The sequence below is a fragment of the Theropithecus gelada genome, chromosome 11, assembly GCF_003255815.1.
Source record: "Theropithecus gelada isolate Dixy chromosome 11, Tgel_1.0, whole genome shotgun sequence".
NCBI classification, from domain to species: domain Eukaryota; kingdom Metazoa; phylum Chordata; class Mammalia; order Primates; family Cercopithecidae; genus Theropithecus; species Theropithecus gelada.
In genome coordinates this window covers 42,134,068-42,151,176 of record NC_037679.1, presented here as the reverse complement: position 1 = coordinate 42,151,176, position 17,109 = coordinate 42,134,068, and the positions used below count along the sequence as shown (strand labels likewise).

At 34.4% G+C, this 17,109-nt stretch overlaps 1 protein-coding gene across 2 annotated transcripts in view; it reads right to left on the bottom strand.

Annotated features, from left to right (window-relative positions):
• The window catches only part of TMTC2 (transmembrane and tetratricopeptide repeat containing 2), a 442,328-nt gene that overhangs the window by 159,393 nt on the left and 265,826 nt on the right, over window positions 1–17,109 (bottom strand). For both annotated transcript variants that reach the window (XM_025403370.1, XM_025403371.1), the window contains 3 exons: window positions 5,379–5,464; window positions 4,739–4,923; window positions 3,486–3,564 (listed from right to left, as the gene is read on the bottom strand). In XM_025403370.1, the coding sequence (XP_025259155.1) occupies window positions 3,486–3,564; window positions 4,739–4,923; window positions 5,379–5,464 (350 nt within the window). The remainder of the gene's footprint in view (window positions 1–3,485; window positions 3,565–4,738; window positions 4,924–5,378; window positions 5,465–17,109) is intronic.

The window sequence follows — 17,109 nt, the reverse complement described above, 5'->3', positions numbered from 1 at the left end:
ACTTTTGGAGTTTAAAAGCCTAAGGAAATGATGATAATTACAATGGAAAGTCCCGTTACAAAACACTTATTAGGTTAGGTAGCTGGACCAATTGTTTTACCTTTTTTATTTTATCATTTTAATCAATCCTGAAACCGATACTACTGTTACCAAAATCTTATAAAAGGGAAACTGAGGCTTCTTTTAAGTAATTTTCCCAAGGATGCTCAGGGAGAAAGTGTCAAAGCCATAATTTGAACCAAGGGTATCTGACTTCAGGGACTACCTTATGGTGAATCTCAATTTAATCTAACCTGCTTTCTCAAGAGGAAATGAGGTCCACAGAATTAAGTCACACAACTGGCTAGGAGCAATTTAACACATATTTTGTGAGTTGTTCTCTTAATATTTCATGTATTACCATATCTTCCTAATTATATGAATCCAAGTAAAATTTTAGCTTTTGTTTATAAAATACTATTTATCTGTTTAGTTTTTTAGGTATGTTTGTAATTCACCTAATTCAGGATGGGAAGGTACTTCTCAATTATTGTTACTCAAACATCTTGGTTCTATGAAATTGAAGAGGATAAACGAGTATAGGCTTTTAAACATTTTTAAAAATTTACTTATAAGCTGCCATAGTAAAATAAATGAATAGTTTTAAAATATGGAAAATTTAAGTTGGGGAATTAATCAAACGTGTTATTTTCTATTAATACATAAATAGGAAAAACACACTCACTTGGCATTCAGGGTAAGTCAACTGGCATGCGGCACATGGTATGTAATATGTTTTTCATAAAATGTTCAAAGGGAGATTAAAATCAAAGGACTAGAATGTTTTTTAACAAAAGCAACTGCAGTGAATTCAGTATTACACTAATACAAACACAAAAATATAATTGTATTTTTTCACACACACTCCTTTACTTCTGCTAACCTCTAAACAAAAGAAAAAATAGAATGAGAAAAAATAAAATGCTTGTATATCTATACACAAGTGCTTGGAGGTAGTGGTTGTGAAGGGGTAAATGACACATGAGAAAAATGAACACTTACAGGGTAAATCTAGCCAGACATTATAATCCATCACTGATCCCTAAAGGGCACTAATAATATGTAAATGTGTGAATTAGAAAACACATTCAAGGCTGTTGATAAACTTGATAGGATAATCAGCACATGCTGACAGACTAATGAAACTGATGAACTGATAGGGCAGCTTATCTCCTGGGTCATTTTTTTTCTTGTCAAATGGAGGCTAATCAAAATGTATTAGGAGCTAAAGCCAACACTTGGGGGATTTAACCCATTTTGATTAGGAGGTGAATTCACTTTCTGAGAAAATTATAGTTTCCTGAACAACTGAAACTATAAAACCTGATTGGCTAACAGACCTTCACATAAAATTAAATAGAAGGCAGCCACCATAATCATAGAAAAAATCTGGAATGTTAAATATTAAGACCCTCCCTTTAAAAATTGTTAGGGTGCTTTTCAGAGTCTGGACGAAGCAACCATCTCCTTCTCTAATGGAAAATGAGACAAAAGATTAAGCAATAACCCCCAGGGACACACTTATCTTTTGCTGCCTGTGTGAGCTGAGCATCTGTGTAACCATATGAGAGACAGATCCCAAGGTACTGGCTGAATTTTCAAATTTATTCACATAAAATAATTGAATGAATTTCTGAAACAGCTAACTCTAGTGAACATCACCGCTTTCCATTAACAACAATAACAACAAAAATACTACATGTAGTCTGTTGCCAAGAATCTTAGAGACCTATCCTAATTTGAAGAAAGATGTCTTATTTGATAACTGAGAAAAATTGGGAATAAGGCCTTGGAAGCACTAGAATTAAGAATAAAATAATAAACTAAAACCAAAGCTATAGAAAGCAATTCTCTCAGTATTTATTTTGACACAAAAACATCCACCATTAAAATAAAAAAGTTAATTCAACTCATAAATCTACACATCCTAAGCACGTGCTTTATGGACACGTATATTTCATTCGTATAGATAGATTGACAGTGAAATGCTGGATAGTAAAAGGCACTGTTTCAATTTATAAAAAATTAATGGCAAGAATGTATTTAATAAAGCTAAATTTTAACCTTTTAGTAATTATGCCAGAGAAAAAAATGACAGTTAAAAAACACTCCAGTGTGCTGTTTAATATGATATTCAATCACTTCCCAGGCAAATTGGGGGTGAGATTCCCAGAGACATGGAAAAAATATTTTAACCTTTTCCAAATAATTTTGTTTTTCTGTTTACTGTCCAGTGCTCCAGCCTATCTTTAAACTATTTCTAAATGTTCTGTTCTTTGGAAAAAAGAGAACATGAGTGTTCTTGTCAGGTGTATATTTTGTAGTTTGGGAGAGGTTTGGGATTTTTTTCTGTGCTCAAGACATAAAGCTACTATTAAATTCCTCAAATATAGAATGTAGAAGTGTACAGTAATCCTAGAGATTATATAGTCTAATCTCACTTATTTTATATGCATGAGAGAGGACTAGAAATATTAAACAACTTAAGCAGGTTTAATGAAAAGGGAAAATCTGACTTTGCAATTTGTGCTTTGGAAAAAAAGAAATATTTGATTTGAGGACAAAACATTTCTCTTCTCTTTATTATCTCCAAGCAGCAATATAAATTAATCATTAGGCCACCTTACTTTAGGGATTTTTTTTCCAAGTGTCATATGCTGAATATGTGGTTTGCCGTCATAACCATCATCAAACAACTGTAGCAACAATTTACTACAAGGCAGACAGGGATCAATCACAGATGAAAGCTATTTTATTATAATTTCTTGTTCTTGACCTCTTATACCCAGAAAAATTCATGGCTTAGATTTATATACTTTCTGATTAATAAAAATTAGGCTAATTATTCAACACAAAACATAGAATAATTGTTGTAGCACATCTATTGTCTACCTAATCTTGTTTTTTTCTAAAATATTACGCTGAAAAGGTCTACTGAAATCCAAGTGTTCATCAATGAAAACCACACAAGTTGGCTAATTTATCTTATCTTTTACAAGCATCAAAGTTCATTTATCTCTATGTCATAGCATGTTTAGAGACTCTTCTGATTAAGAAAATACTGTGATAAAAATTATCATGAATTTGATGAACCTACTAAAATTAATGTATATTTTATTCATCTCTATTATTGAAAAATTATACATATATAGATTATTTCTACAGTCTCTAGAGTCTAGCTAATATTCAATACCCAGATGGTTTTGAGAGTCCTTTGCAATAATTCTGGGATATGACCAAGGTGTTGGGAATCGCTGTGCTAATGCATTTATTTGTCATGTCAGAATAAATATGCTCTGTCAGAATTTGAGTATGATGCCAGATTGTGAATGTTTCTTTGTGAGGATTAATACGATTTATTAGAATTCCATTAAACACGAACATGGGTTCCTGTTCCTCCACGGGTCCCTGAAATATCAATTAAAAAATCTTAATGTTTTACTTACCCATCATGTTGTACAAGCTCTGTGGGGCAAACTGCCTTGGCATTTTCTGAATTGCTTCCTTGTATACACTAAGGGCTTCCTAATTTATAAAACAAAAAAAAAGAGATAAATCATCACTAAAGTGCAGGGATCATCACTGAAAATAAGATAATATCATTCTTCCAAAGTTAAAACCATCCACTGCTATTTCTAAATGGTTCACTATAGGAAAATAATTGAGCTGTCCTTTTGTGGCATACTATCTCAATTCCACCAATGAAAATACTCAGCCCAGTCAGTGAAGAATGCCATAGCTTAACGAGGCGTTGAATGTTAGCAATAGTCTTTTAATACAAATTTTCAAGTTCATACAGATTACTCAACTAAAAAACTAAAAAATATATATATTTGAAAGTTATCCATTAGTCATCTAAAGCGCATAATTACTTTAAGTCAGGAAACCTGGTAGGATCTAAATATAATGTCAGCTAACAAATCTTCCAGCTCTTAAGACCCAGTGAAATTACTAAATGCAATTATTTTAAAAGTTGTATCTTCATCCTTATATTACAGTTTTAATACATTGCGTAAGAGTACATGAGTGGGAGGGCAGGGGAAAGCAGTTTGAAGGAGAGAGAGGGGCAATAAGGAACGCATGCAAGCAGGCTTCCAGGAAAGGAGGACCAGTCTGGGTCACCTCCTAACCTACTGTGCAACATCCTGTTACACCACTGATTCTTTTCTCTCAGTTAAGAAATAATAAAATTAAATTTTATTTCATAGCAGTTTTTTAAAGAATTAAGAGAAACGGGTGGCACTTATATCAAATCACTTCCTTAACATGCAAAGTACAAAGAAAGTATTTTTTAAAATCTCAAACACTGGCTATAGGGTAACAATTCTAGAAACTGTGTCTTGGATCATCAAACCAAAGAAATGGTGAGCAAAGAAGCTCGAGAAACATTTCATGTTATTTCCCCAATCTTGAACAGTCTCAATACATATTGACATACCATTGACATAATTGCTCTGAGAAACTCACAGGAAAGAAATCTATTAAATTTTTATTTAGCAGAAGCTTTTTCTAAACAAATTTGATCAAAAAACCCTTCTAATGTCATCAGGTATTAGTTTTTCAAAGGACAATAGTTTAATGTGTATACATATTAGTTGTTGAAAGGACACAGGCTCTGAAAGGAGGCTGTAGGTTAGAAACCACTGAGACTAGATCCGAACAAGGAGGAGAGAAAAGGATAGAGAGGCATTGGCCAGACCTCATAGTGTCCCTGCTCATGATACAGCTTTCCCAGGTTGTACAAACAACTGGTAACAGAGCTCTTGTGTGCATGAGGGTCCTTTAGGTTTTCATCTGGGATCTCAGAACACTTTAAGAATGTCCGTCGGGCCTCTTCCGTCCTTCCTTGGTTCATTAGAATAATACCGGTATTTAAATATGCAGCTGAGGGGGAAAAGTGGAAACGAAAATGTGAGAAGATGATATACACTGTGAATAAAATAAAGTTTTCTTTGTTTCAATTTGGTTTCTATGGTTTAGTGCTCATTAAAAAAGAAAAAAGTACTTAAGACACAAATACTCATGGGATCAACAATGGTAGTAGAAGCTGCAAATATCACTGCAAAACATATGAAATAGTCCCTGCCAGCAAGCACTTCCAAATATTTTAAGCTTAAAATCTAGTTGAGTAAAAGTTATAGCTATCATAATTTTTTAAATGATCAATGGACATCAAAGTATGATGCAATTGAAATATATAACTGTTAGAGGTTCATAATTTGATTAGCAAGTATTCAGAAATAAAAGCACCAAGTGTTTTCTCAGTGAGGCTGTAAACTAGAGTTAATTTTCAAATATAGAAAGAGGTATAAAAAAATAAAAACTTGAGTATTACTTACAAGCCAGGGTAGGCCTGCTCCCAATGGCCAATTTATAATAATGTAGTGCTTCTGAAAACCTGCTGTTCTCCTGGAGAAGTAGCCCTCTGCATGAGGAAAACAGAAATTTAGAGAAAGGACTGTATTATTATATATAAAACCATAAATTTTTATTTTATATTCCAAAAATAAAAACGGTTAACAATGCAGTAAAAATGCTAACTTGGTAGTATAAAAATAAATTCTAAATATAAGGAAATGATTCCTCAGGAGGGAAAATACTGGGTAGGTATCAGTTGCATTTGTGCTGCATTAGAAAGTATTAGGAGGTATTTTCTAAAAGCCTTTAACCACCATTGAACTTTCCCCTTTTCTAGCCATCTTTTCTCTCCCACTAGAATTACTAACCACCTGGATTTCTTCTTGGAGCATGCACATTTTCCCATCACTTCGGAAAGGAAACTTGTCTAAGGCAGTGAGATATGTATATATGGAAACATGAGATGCCTCTCTCACTAGCTGTGTTACTTGGGAAATATTGGTGCTTGGCTGCCTGAGAGGAAAAAGGTAGTCTGGCTCAATAGTAAAAAGAGAGAGTTTAATCAGATGCCAAAAAAGAACAACAAAAAAGACTGAAAGCTATCCACATCATCCTTTTCTTGATATTTGGATTTAGTTTGATAAGATTGGATTTCAGAACATTGTGCAAATTTCAGTTCACTGTTCTGAAAAACATCTTTCTCTGCAGACCCCAAGAATCCATAGGCTTTCTTAGAAGGCGCTAAGGTAGTAACTGCATGTAACATCTCAGCCATGCCAGAACCCACCCTCATGACCGAATGAAATCAATTACAGGCATGTCTATCAAAACAAGGTGTTGGAGAATTGAACTAAGTTCAAAAAGCTCGCACAGAGGGCTTTTTGGCCTATCCCCATTCTCTTGTAATCAGTTAAGTATCTTACAGACATTCCGCACATCTATTGAGCCTGAATACTGCTGTTATCATCTCAAATTGCAGATTCAACTTGGCAGCTGCTGAGGTCTTTGAAAGGCTGGTAAAATGGAGGTCAGAGAAAAGAGAAGGCTGCTAATAAAAACTTATTCTGTTAAGCATTTTAAAATACATTATTTAATAAGCATCTTGGGAAAATATTTAAAATTAAAGAATGCTCACATGTGTCAAAAGCACATATTAACAACTTCATTATTTCTCATAGTTGCTAAAAAGTCATCTGAATAAAGAACTCCCAAACACATTAAGATCACTTCCACATATATATATTTCTATTAAAAAATTTGAACAACAGTTAATTTGATCATGAAATTAATATACTATGCTGTCAAGTGTACTTGTCTGCTGCTAGGAACAAGAGAGAATAAAGCTTCCTGCAGTAGTCAGGTATTTGTGGAAATGGTCAGTTTTATTCAAACATGGGCAAAATTGATAAAGAGGATGAACAAATTTTTAAAAAGGAATATTCTTTATGACAATAATTTTACTGACATAATGCTTTCCCATGAATTAAACTCATACATATTAGCTAACTTCTGAAACTTATCTACAACCTTAAATGTCTTCATGGCTTTGCTTTAAAATTCAGATAAAGAAAAAAAAATTCAGATAAAGAGGTGCATCTCCTTTGATAGAAGGCTAAGGGCACGAGGGGAGAAATACCATCTAGATATTTAATTCTATTTTTTCTAGCTTTTTTAGAAATTAAAATCCTTCAATCAACCCCTCTTTGTCCCAATATCTTCAGCTGCTTTTACCATATAGTTTTCTTAAGATTACAAAAATGTTCATTTACCTCTTAGACATAGGAGAAGAAAATACCCGTATAACCTTTATTCTTTCTTGTATCCACCTCTAACTACTGCTTATGACGGTTCTTCCTTTCAAAGCCAGATTTTCTTTAACAATGGTCTGTGGTGTGTATGACCAATTTCCCAATCCCATTTACCGCTAAATCCTGTTTAGATTCCCTTCCCAGAATTCCCCTGAAATGTCCTATTAAATTTCTACCAATTATCAGACCCCCAAAATAGTGCACTTATGTCAAACTCTACTCAACTACTACACCTCAGACTACTGAATTCATCTTCCTTCCTGAAATTCTGTATTCCTGGGCTCCTAAGAGACCAGTCTTCTTGAGAACTTCCTACACAGAATGAAAAAGAAAATGTCTCTTTATTCATGAACTCCTTTAAAAGCAGTTGGTGTTTTACAGGATTTTGTACTTGTCTCTAGGAATAAATACAGTCTACATGGATAAATAGAGTCTCTGCATGACATCATGCATAAATGTGGCTCATGTATATGCTGACTGCCCACAATTTTGAAATAATGATCTCCCTCCTGACATCAAGATCTGCTTTCAAAAGCTGAGCCACAACAAGATGGAGGCTCACTGAAACTTCAAAATCAATACCTCCAAACAATGAAATCAGTATCTCCCACCGAAAAATAAATAAATGAAATAAATAAAATCGGGTAAAAATCTTTGTAATTAACACAAACTCCAGTTGCTAAAATGAGAAACCTGATTATCACTCTTAAGTCTTCACTTATCCTCACAATTCCATGTTTTGTCTCCTAAGCCCACCTATTCTTATTTTCTAAGGCTCTTTACTCTGCCCCTCAAGGTTTATCTTTATGGCTCTGTCAGAGCCCTTTTTATCTTATCTGTCACCTGAATAACGCAATAGCCCACGAATTAGTCTCCACATAATTACAATCCTAAAGGGCAAATATGCTATTAGGCTAGATGGAATGAACATGAAGGGAATGAGCACATATCTCTGACAATGTACCTAAAGCTCATAAACCTTGAAAACTGAGGTACTTAGCCTCATGGGATTCCCAATGTTGACAGACTATCTTCCTGTCATTTTCCAATTCATAAAATATACAAAGACGAAAAAAAAGATAAATAGTATAATAACCACACTGGGACAAACGTGTTCTGCCTGCCTTATTCTTGTGGGGAGGGGGCGGATCCTAGTCACTCAGAGGAATTCAGCAAATCATTTCCAGGAATATATGTACTGTGAGTCTTTGAATTAGAATATCATCATCCTCTATATAATCTGAATAAAGTTAGCAATGGAGTGAGTCTAAGATAGATGACTATTGTGACTGATTTCTTATGGGCTAAGGATTTAATTGAGCATTAACTATGTCCAAGAAAGGATGTTGCAAATGTGAACAAAACAGAGTTGCACTCGCCTATGGATGCAAAATCTACTGAGGGAGATAAATAAGAAAACAAAGGGTGTAGAAAATTACTGTACTACAGGGCAGAGGATCACCACTGCCCAGTCCAGGAATGAACAAGGAAAGGTCTGGAGTCCAAATAATACTGGCAGATGCTGAAAGCACACCATAGTAAAAAGAGTTATCAGCTCCACATTACAAAGGGAGAAAGAGAGGCTCAGAGAATTAACCAACTCCCTCTAGTTACTATGATTAATAAGAGGCAAAGCCAGAATTAAAACAGTTTCTGATACTAAATCTAATGCTCTTTCTAGAAGAAAAAGAGAAAAGAGATGAAATAGTTCAATTCCAAGTACATGTGTGCTCAGTTACATTTCTTTTTGCTGTAAAACTTTCCAAATTTTATATAATGTTAATTTGTGTTGATACAATGAAAAGGAGTCAAGTGCCATTTTGGAAATTCTGGATAAATTTGGACCAATTCTAGCACTGTTATGACTAGGGTTCTGTTAGTGTTGTTTTCCAGATTGACAAAACCCTTTTTTATTTTACTGATAACATGATAGACAGAAATCCTTCAATAGTTACAATAATAACAATGATAGTGGCAGAGAAACTTATTCAGCACTTAGAATGTATGGAGCATTTTACATACATTAATTTATTATTCAACAATAATCTTAAGAGGTAGGATATTATTACTTTCTTCATTTTGCACATAATGAACCTTGGGCAAGAAAAAGTTACATAGCATACCTAAGGTCAAATAACAGGTAACAAAGTGCCAAAATTCAAGCCTAATAGTCTGGATATAAATGAGGACTTGTAATTTAATAAATCATTCATACTAAAGGCTTTTTATGACTTGTCATGACTGTTTAAAAATGTCATAGCTTGTTTACATGCAGATCATGTCCAAATCTTCTGGTTTGTATGTATATGAAAAACAGGAACATATTAAACATTTTTTTTAATTAAAAAAACCTGATACCCACATATTCATTAAAATTTTAATTTAGATTCAAGGGGTTCATGCACAGGTCTGTTACATGTATATATTGAGTGATGCTGTGGTTTTGGGTACAACTGATCCTATCACCCAGGTACCAAGCATAGTACCAATTAGTTAATTTTTCAACCATTGCTCCCCTCCCTCTCTGCTCTAGTAATCCCCAGTGTATTTTATTGCCATTTTATGGCCAGGAATATCCAATATTTAGCTGCCACTTCCAAATGAGAACATGCAGTATTTGGTTTTATGTTCCTGCATTAATCTCCTTAGGATAATGACCTCTAGCTGCATGCATGTTATGGCAAAATACATAATTTGATACTTTTTATGGCTGTGTAGTATTTCCTGGTGATTTACCCCCTTTTCTTTACCCAGTCCATCATTAACAGAACCCAGACTGATTCCACAGCTTTGTTATTTTGACTAGTGCTGTAATGAACATGTGAGTGTAGGTGTCTTTTTGATAGAATGATTTATTTTCCTTTGGGTATATAGCCAGTAATAGGACTGCTGGGTCAAATGGTAGTTCTGTTTTAAGTTCTTCAAGAAATCTCCACACTGTTTTTATAAGTATTCATTGTCTCACCATCATCTATTGTTTCTTTGACTTTTTAAATAGTAGCCATTCTGACTGGTGTGAGATGGCACCTCACTGTGGTTTTTGATTTGCATTTCTCTGATGATAAGTGATATTGAGCATTTTTTCTCCTGTTTATTAGCTGCTTTCATGTCTTCTTTTGAAGTGTCTGCTCATATCTTTCTCTTTTTCTTTGTTTTGTTTTTAATGGCATTGTAATTTGCTTGTTCAATTATTTACATTCCTCATAGATTCTGGATATTAGACCTCTGTTGGATGCATAATGTGCAAATATCTTCTCCCATTTTGTAGGCTGTCTGTTTACTCTGTTGATAGTTTCTTTTGCTATGCTGAAGTTCTTTACCCTAATTAGGTGCTGTTTGTTAATTTTTGTTTTTGTTGCAATGTCTTCTGAGGACTTGGTTAGAAATTCTTTCCCAAGGCTTATGTCCAGAATGGTGTCTCTTAGGTTTCCTTCTAGGATTCTTATAGTTTGAGGACTTACATTTAAATATTTAATCCATCTTGAGTTAATTTTTACATATGGTGAAAAGGAGGGATCCAGTTTGATTTCATGCATATGGCTAGCCAGCTATCTCAGCATTATTTATTGAACAGCAAGTCCTTTTCTCACTGCTTATTTTGGTGAAATTTGTCGAAGATCAGATGGCTATAGATGTGAGACTTTCTGGATTCCAGATTCTGTTCCACTGGTCCGTGTGTCTGATTTTGTGTCAGTACCATGCTGTTTTGGTTGTGGCAGCCTTACAGTAGGGTTTTAGGTTGAATAATGCAATGCCTCCGGGTTTGTTCTTTATGCTTAGAATTACTTGGGCTATTCAGGCACTTTTTTGGTTCCATATATTAAAATAGTGTTTTTCTAATTCTGTAAAAACTGACATTGGTAGTTTGATAGAAATAACATTGAATCTGTAAATTGCTTTGGGCAGTATGGCCATTTTAATAATATTGATTCTTCCAAATCATGAGCATGGAATGTTTTTCCATAGTTTGTGTTATCTGTGATTTCCTTCAGCAGTGTTTTATAGTTTTACTTGTAGAGATCTTTCACCTCTTTGGTTAGAAATATTCCTATTTTTGTGTGTGTGTGTGTGTATGGCTATTGTAAATGGGACTGCATTCTTTATTTTGTTCTCAGCTTGAATATTATTCATGTATAGAAATGCTACTGACTGTTTTACATCAATTTTTATATCATGAAACTTTATTGTAGTCATTTATCTGTTCCAGGAGCCTTTTGGCAGAGTCTTTAGGGTTTTCTGAGTATAGACCAATATCATCAGTAAAGAGTGAGTTCGACTTCTCTTCCTACTTGGAGGCCTTTTATTTCTTTCTCTTGCCTAACAGGAGTTCCAGTACTATGTTGAATAGGAATGGTGACAGTCAGCATCTTTTCTTATTCCAATTCTCAAAGAGAATGCTTCCAGTTTTTGTCCATTTAGTATGATGTTGGCTGTGGATGTGTCAAAGATGGCTCTTAGTATGTTGAGGTTTGTTCCCTCAATGTCTAGTTTCTTGAGGGTTTTATTATAAAGGGCTGATAAATTTTATTAAAAGTTTTCTCTGCATATACTGAGATAATCATATAAATTTTGTTTTTAATTTTACTTATGTGGTGAATCACATTTTTTGATTTGCACAGGTTGACCAACCTTGCATTCCAGGAATGAAGCCTACTTGATTGTGGCAAGTTACCTTTTTAATGTGCTGCACAAATTCAGTTTACTAGTATTTTACTGAGGATCTTTGTGTCTATGTTCATTAGGGATATTGGTCAGTAGTTTGCTTTAGTTTTTCTTTTCTTTTTTTTTTTTTTTTTTTGAGACAGACTCTTGCTTTGTCACCTAGGATGGAGTACAGTGTTGTGATCATAGCTCACAGAAGCCTTCATTTTCCATACTCAAGTGATCCTCCTGCCTCAGTAGCTGGGGCTACAGGTGTGTGCTACCACACCTAGGTGAACTTTTTGATTTTTAGTAGAGATGAGATCTTGCTGTGTTGTTCAGGCTTGTCTTGAACAACTGAGGGCAAGCGATCCTCTCACCTCGGTTTGCCAATATATCAGGATTGCAGGCATGAGCCGTTGTGCCCAGCCTGGTTTTCTTCCTTGTGTCTTTGCCAGGTTTTGGTATCAGGGTGATGCTGGCTTCATAGAATGAGTCAGGGAGGAGTCCTTCCTCCTTGATTTTTTTTTTGGATAGTTTTAGCAGAATTAGTATCAGCTCTTTGTACATCTGATAGAATTTAGCTGTGACTCTATCTGGTCCAGTGCTATTTGGTAGGTAAGTTTTTGTCTTTTGTGTTTTTCTTTTCTTTTTATTTTAATTACTGATTCAATTTCTAAAGTCAGCATTAGTCTGTTCAGGGTTTTTATTTCTTCCAGGTTCAATCTTGTGAAACATACCAGGAATTTATCCATTTCCTCTGGATTTTCTGGTTTGCGTGCATAGAAGCATTCATAATATTCTCTGAGGATCTTTTACATTTCTTTGAGATCAGTTGTAATGTCATCTTTGTTATTTCTGATTGTGCTTATTTGTATTCTGCACCAACCTAATATCATCCCTCTTTTTTGTCTTTGTTAATCTCTCTAGTGGTCTACAGATCTTCTTTATCCTTTAAAAAAACTAACTTTGGGGTTCACTGATTTTGTTTCGATTTTGGGGTCTCAAATTCATTCAGGTTTGTTTTGACTTCTGTTATTTCCTTTTTTCTTCTGCCTTTGAAGTTAGCTTGCTCATGTTTTTCTAGTTTAGGTGTGACGTTAGATCGTTAATTTAAAATCTTCCTAAACTTTTGAGGGAAGCGTTTGGGACTATGAACTTCCCTCTTAACACTGCTTTTGCTGTATCCCAGAGACTTTAGATTGTTGTGTCTCTGTTTTCATTTACTTAAAAACATTTTGATTTTTGTTTTAATTTCGTTGTTTACCCAAAAGTCATTCAGGAGCAAGTTGCTTAATTTCCATGTAATACTGTGGTTTTGAGAGAACTCCTTGGTAATGATTTTTATTTTTATTCCAAGAGTGGTCCAAGAGTGTGGGTGGTATGATTTCAGTTTTCTTTTTAATTTAGTGAGATTACACATTGACTACATGACTAAGCATGTAGTCGATCTTGGGCGATGTTCCATGTACAGATGAGAAGAATGTGTATTGGGTGGTTTATTGGTATTCTATAGATAGCTATCAGTTCAGTTGGTCCAGTGTCGAATCTAAGTCCAGAATTTATTAGTTTTCTGCCTCAATGATCTGTCTAACATTGTCAGTGGGGTGCTGAAGTCCCCCACTATTATTGTGTGGCTATGTCTTTTTGTAGGCCTAAAAGTACTTGTTTCATGAATGTGGGTGTTCCAATGTGGAAGGCATACATATTTAGGACAGTTAAGTCTTCCTGTTGAATTGAATACTTTATCATTATGGAATGCCCTTCTTTGTACTTTTTTTTTACTTATGCTCATTTAAAGTCTGTTTTACCTGGTCAGGTGCAGTGGCTCATGCCTGTAATCCCAGCATTGTGGGAGGCAAAGGTGGGTGGGTCACCTGAGGTCAGGTGTTCAAGACCAGTCTGGCCAACATGGTGAAACTCCATCTGTACTAAAAATACAAAAATTAGCCAGGCATGGTGGTGGGAGCCTATAATCCTAGCTACTTGGGAGGGAGGTGGAGGGCAGGAGAATCACTTGAACCTGGGAGATGGAGGTTGCAGTCAGCTGAGACCACACCATTGCACTCTAGCCTGGGTGACATAGACTCCGTCTCAAATAAACAAAGTAAGTCTGTTTTATCTGATAGAAGAATAGTGACTCTTGCTCTTGGTTGTTTTCTGTTTGCACACTACATCTTTCTCCAACCCTTTACTATGAGCCTGTGGGTGTCATATTATGTGTGAGATGTGTCTCCTGAAGACAGCAGACATATTTTTTTTTATTCCACTTGCTACTCTGTGCCTCTTAAGTGGAGCGTTTAGACATTTTACATTCATGATTAATATTAATATGTGAGGTTTTGATCCTATCATGAAGTTATTAGTTTTTTGCTTTGTAGTTTCTATTGTGTGGTTGTTTTATAGGGTCTATGGGCTATATACTTAAGTGTGTTTCTGTGGTAGCAGGTATCATTCTTTTGTTTCCATGTTTAGAACTCAAGGATATCACATAAGGTTGACATAGTGGAAGAACATATTTTAATATGGCAGTAAGTCCATATCATACAGAGTTGCCTGGAAATTAAGAAAATCAGGCCATGCTATATATTAGTGTGAATTTAAAGTGCCTTTTGGGGGAGAAGTTGAAAAAAAATATTTCCAGTCTCTTAAATTAAAAGTAGTAGGGTCAATTTTGTATATCTATGTGTAGATGGATATATTACAGCATTTTTAAAAGAATATTTTCCTTCTCAGATTTTTCCTCTAATGATCTATCTTTTAGAACAACAGACAGTGAAATTAAGCAGCCAGTGATGAAGAAAATAATTGGAGAAAGAGAAAGAATCAGTATTTGTTTTTGTCAAAGAGAGAAAATGCACCTGGACATATGAACTACTGCTATTTCTAAGACCTAAATTCTAGAAAATCATGTTACTTAAAACAAAATAACAAAATGTTCTCTTTTAAATCCTTTTAACCTTTTTTTTTTTTGTCTGATCATGAGCACATGTTCTAATAATACTGCATGTGTAGTATTTCTTTACCCTAGGAACATTTCGCCCATCTTTTCTCCCATCTCCCCTAACAACCCTGTCTTTGTCTAAGATACTACTTTATGAAATCACAATAATCTGGACACTTGATTAATGAAGAACAGTCAAATCCACAATAACAGTGGATTGGACAGAGTTGAACGCAAACATTAAATGTAAATAGGCATATGGGTCCCTAGGTGATCCTAAACATTGACAGAGAAAGAAGAGGAACATTTATTTAGCACAGTGATTCTCAATCAGGAGTGACTTTCCCCACCCCACCCCCCCGCCCCAGGGGATATTTGGCAATGTCTGGAGACATTTATGCTTGTCACAACTTGGGGAATGTAACTGGCATTTAGTGGGTAGAGTCCAGGAATGCTTTTAAACATCTTACAAGGCACAGAACAGTCTTCCACAGCAAAGAATAACCCAGTCCAAAACATCAACAGCACTAAAGTTGAAAAACCATAATTAGAATTTCATGTCAACTCACTACAATACATTGCTTCAGAAAATAAAGTCCAGTGTCTCTTCTAATTGCACACACCAACTATACAAGAAGATAGACTACACGAAAGCAAATTAAAAGGATTAAATTATTTTTCATTAAAAAGTCTAACCTACCATTTCTACTATTTTCACAAAAAAGGTAAAAGAAAAATGAAATTTTCTAAAAATTAAAAAGAAAAGCATGCCCTTTCCTACTTCTGACAATACATCTGACCAAATTGTCAGTGCCTCTTTGTAGTAAGACTGCCTTCTAGATAGAACTGTCAAAACATCTAAATCCTTAAGTAAAGTGGCCTTTTGCCTCTTGTTCTAACAAAGGTCTTAAAAAGTGGTTGAAATCTGAGAGATTCAAGTGTGGGTATGAATAAAGCACAGTAGGAGATGAAAGTATGCTTTTCAAGAGTACATATTTCAGTAACAAAGCTGATGTCCCTGCAATACGCAAGGGAAACAGGATCCTGCTTAACATGGAATCACACACCTTCAAAACCAGGGAAATACTGAAGGATAAACAGTTTCTTTCTTGCTTTGATTTCATTAAAGTGTAATGTGCAGCACTCTTACAATACATTAAACAGTGACAACAAGCTTACCAAATAATGAATACATAATTTTTCAGTGAATTGTCTCACGGTGAAGACAGACAAGCAAAGAATCACAATACTGTGTAAAGAGGGTCGTGATAAATGTAAGGTGTTTTGGGAGCCCATGAAAGGAACACCTACCCAAGAGAACAGGTGAGGTGAAGTTCCTAGAGAAGACGAGAAAAAAAAAAGGACCAAGTCAGGAACGCAGACAAGAGCATTCCAGACAGATCAAGCCATGTGTATGAAAACTCAAGACTTACAGAGGAAAACTCAAGACTTACAGAATTGCTATTGTTGACCTAACAATAGCAATAATAACAGGCTTCATGAAAATAAAATGACATAATCGATGTAGGAAGCATTTGGGAAACTAAAAAACTAAGATGACTGAAAATTAGGACTATATTAACAAGAATGAGTTTCAGTAATAGTTTTGCTATTGCCTGGACAAAAAAAAAAAAAAGAAAACTTAATCAAAATAAGTCAGATAACAACGTTTATAGGCAATGATTCACAAAATATTTTTAATGTCCAGTTATTTAAAAAATATGTTCATTTTAAACTAAAAGATGTTTCTGAATTTTCATTTGATTATCCTTTAATACACGTAAGGACTTTGAAACTAAGGTTTATTTATTTATTTTTTTTCCTCAGAGATAATACATAAACTTTAGATATTCACATTTTTTCCTAAGGTTATTTATGCATTTGAAATTTGCAAACTGAAATGAAACAACATTGGTTGCAGTCATATTTGAACTTTGCATTAATCCAAATTTCCTAATCAAATTTGCTTATTTAGCTAATGGCTTTAGTAATGAGATTTTACATAATTTAGCGGTTAAATGTGATTACAGATGCATTTACTCACTTTTTGCAAGAATTACGCTTAGTTTTAGGCAACGTTTATAATATGACACTTGGAAAAATAAATCTTTAATCTCCATCATTCAACAGAACTGATAATTTAATAGCACGGTACACTCATAAAACACAAATGCTCCCAAATCTTGTTTGATAAAATAGATATAAGGCAAAATTCTCAAGTGATTACACTGGCAATAAATGGAATTAAATTCAAAATTCTTTTTAAATTCACTTACTGTAAATAAGTTGCTACTACTTGAATTAATTACAGTAATTCCA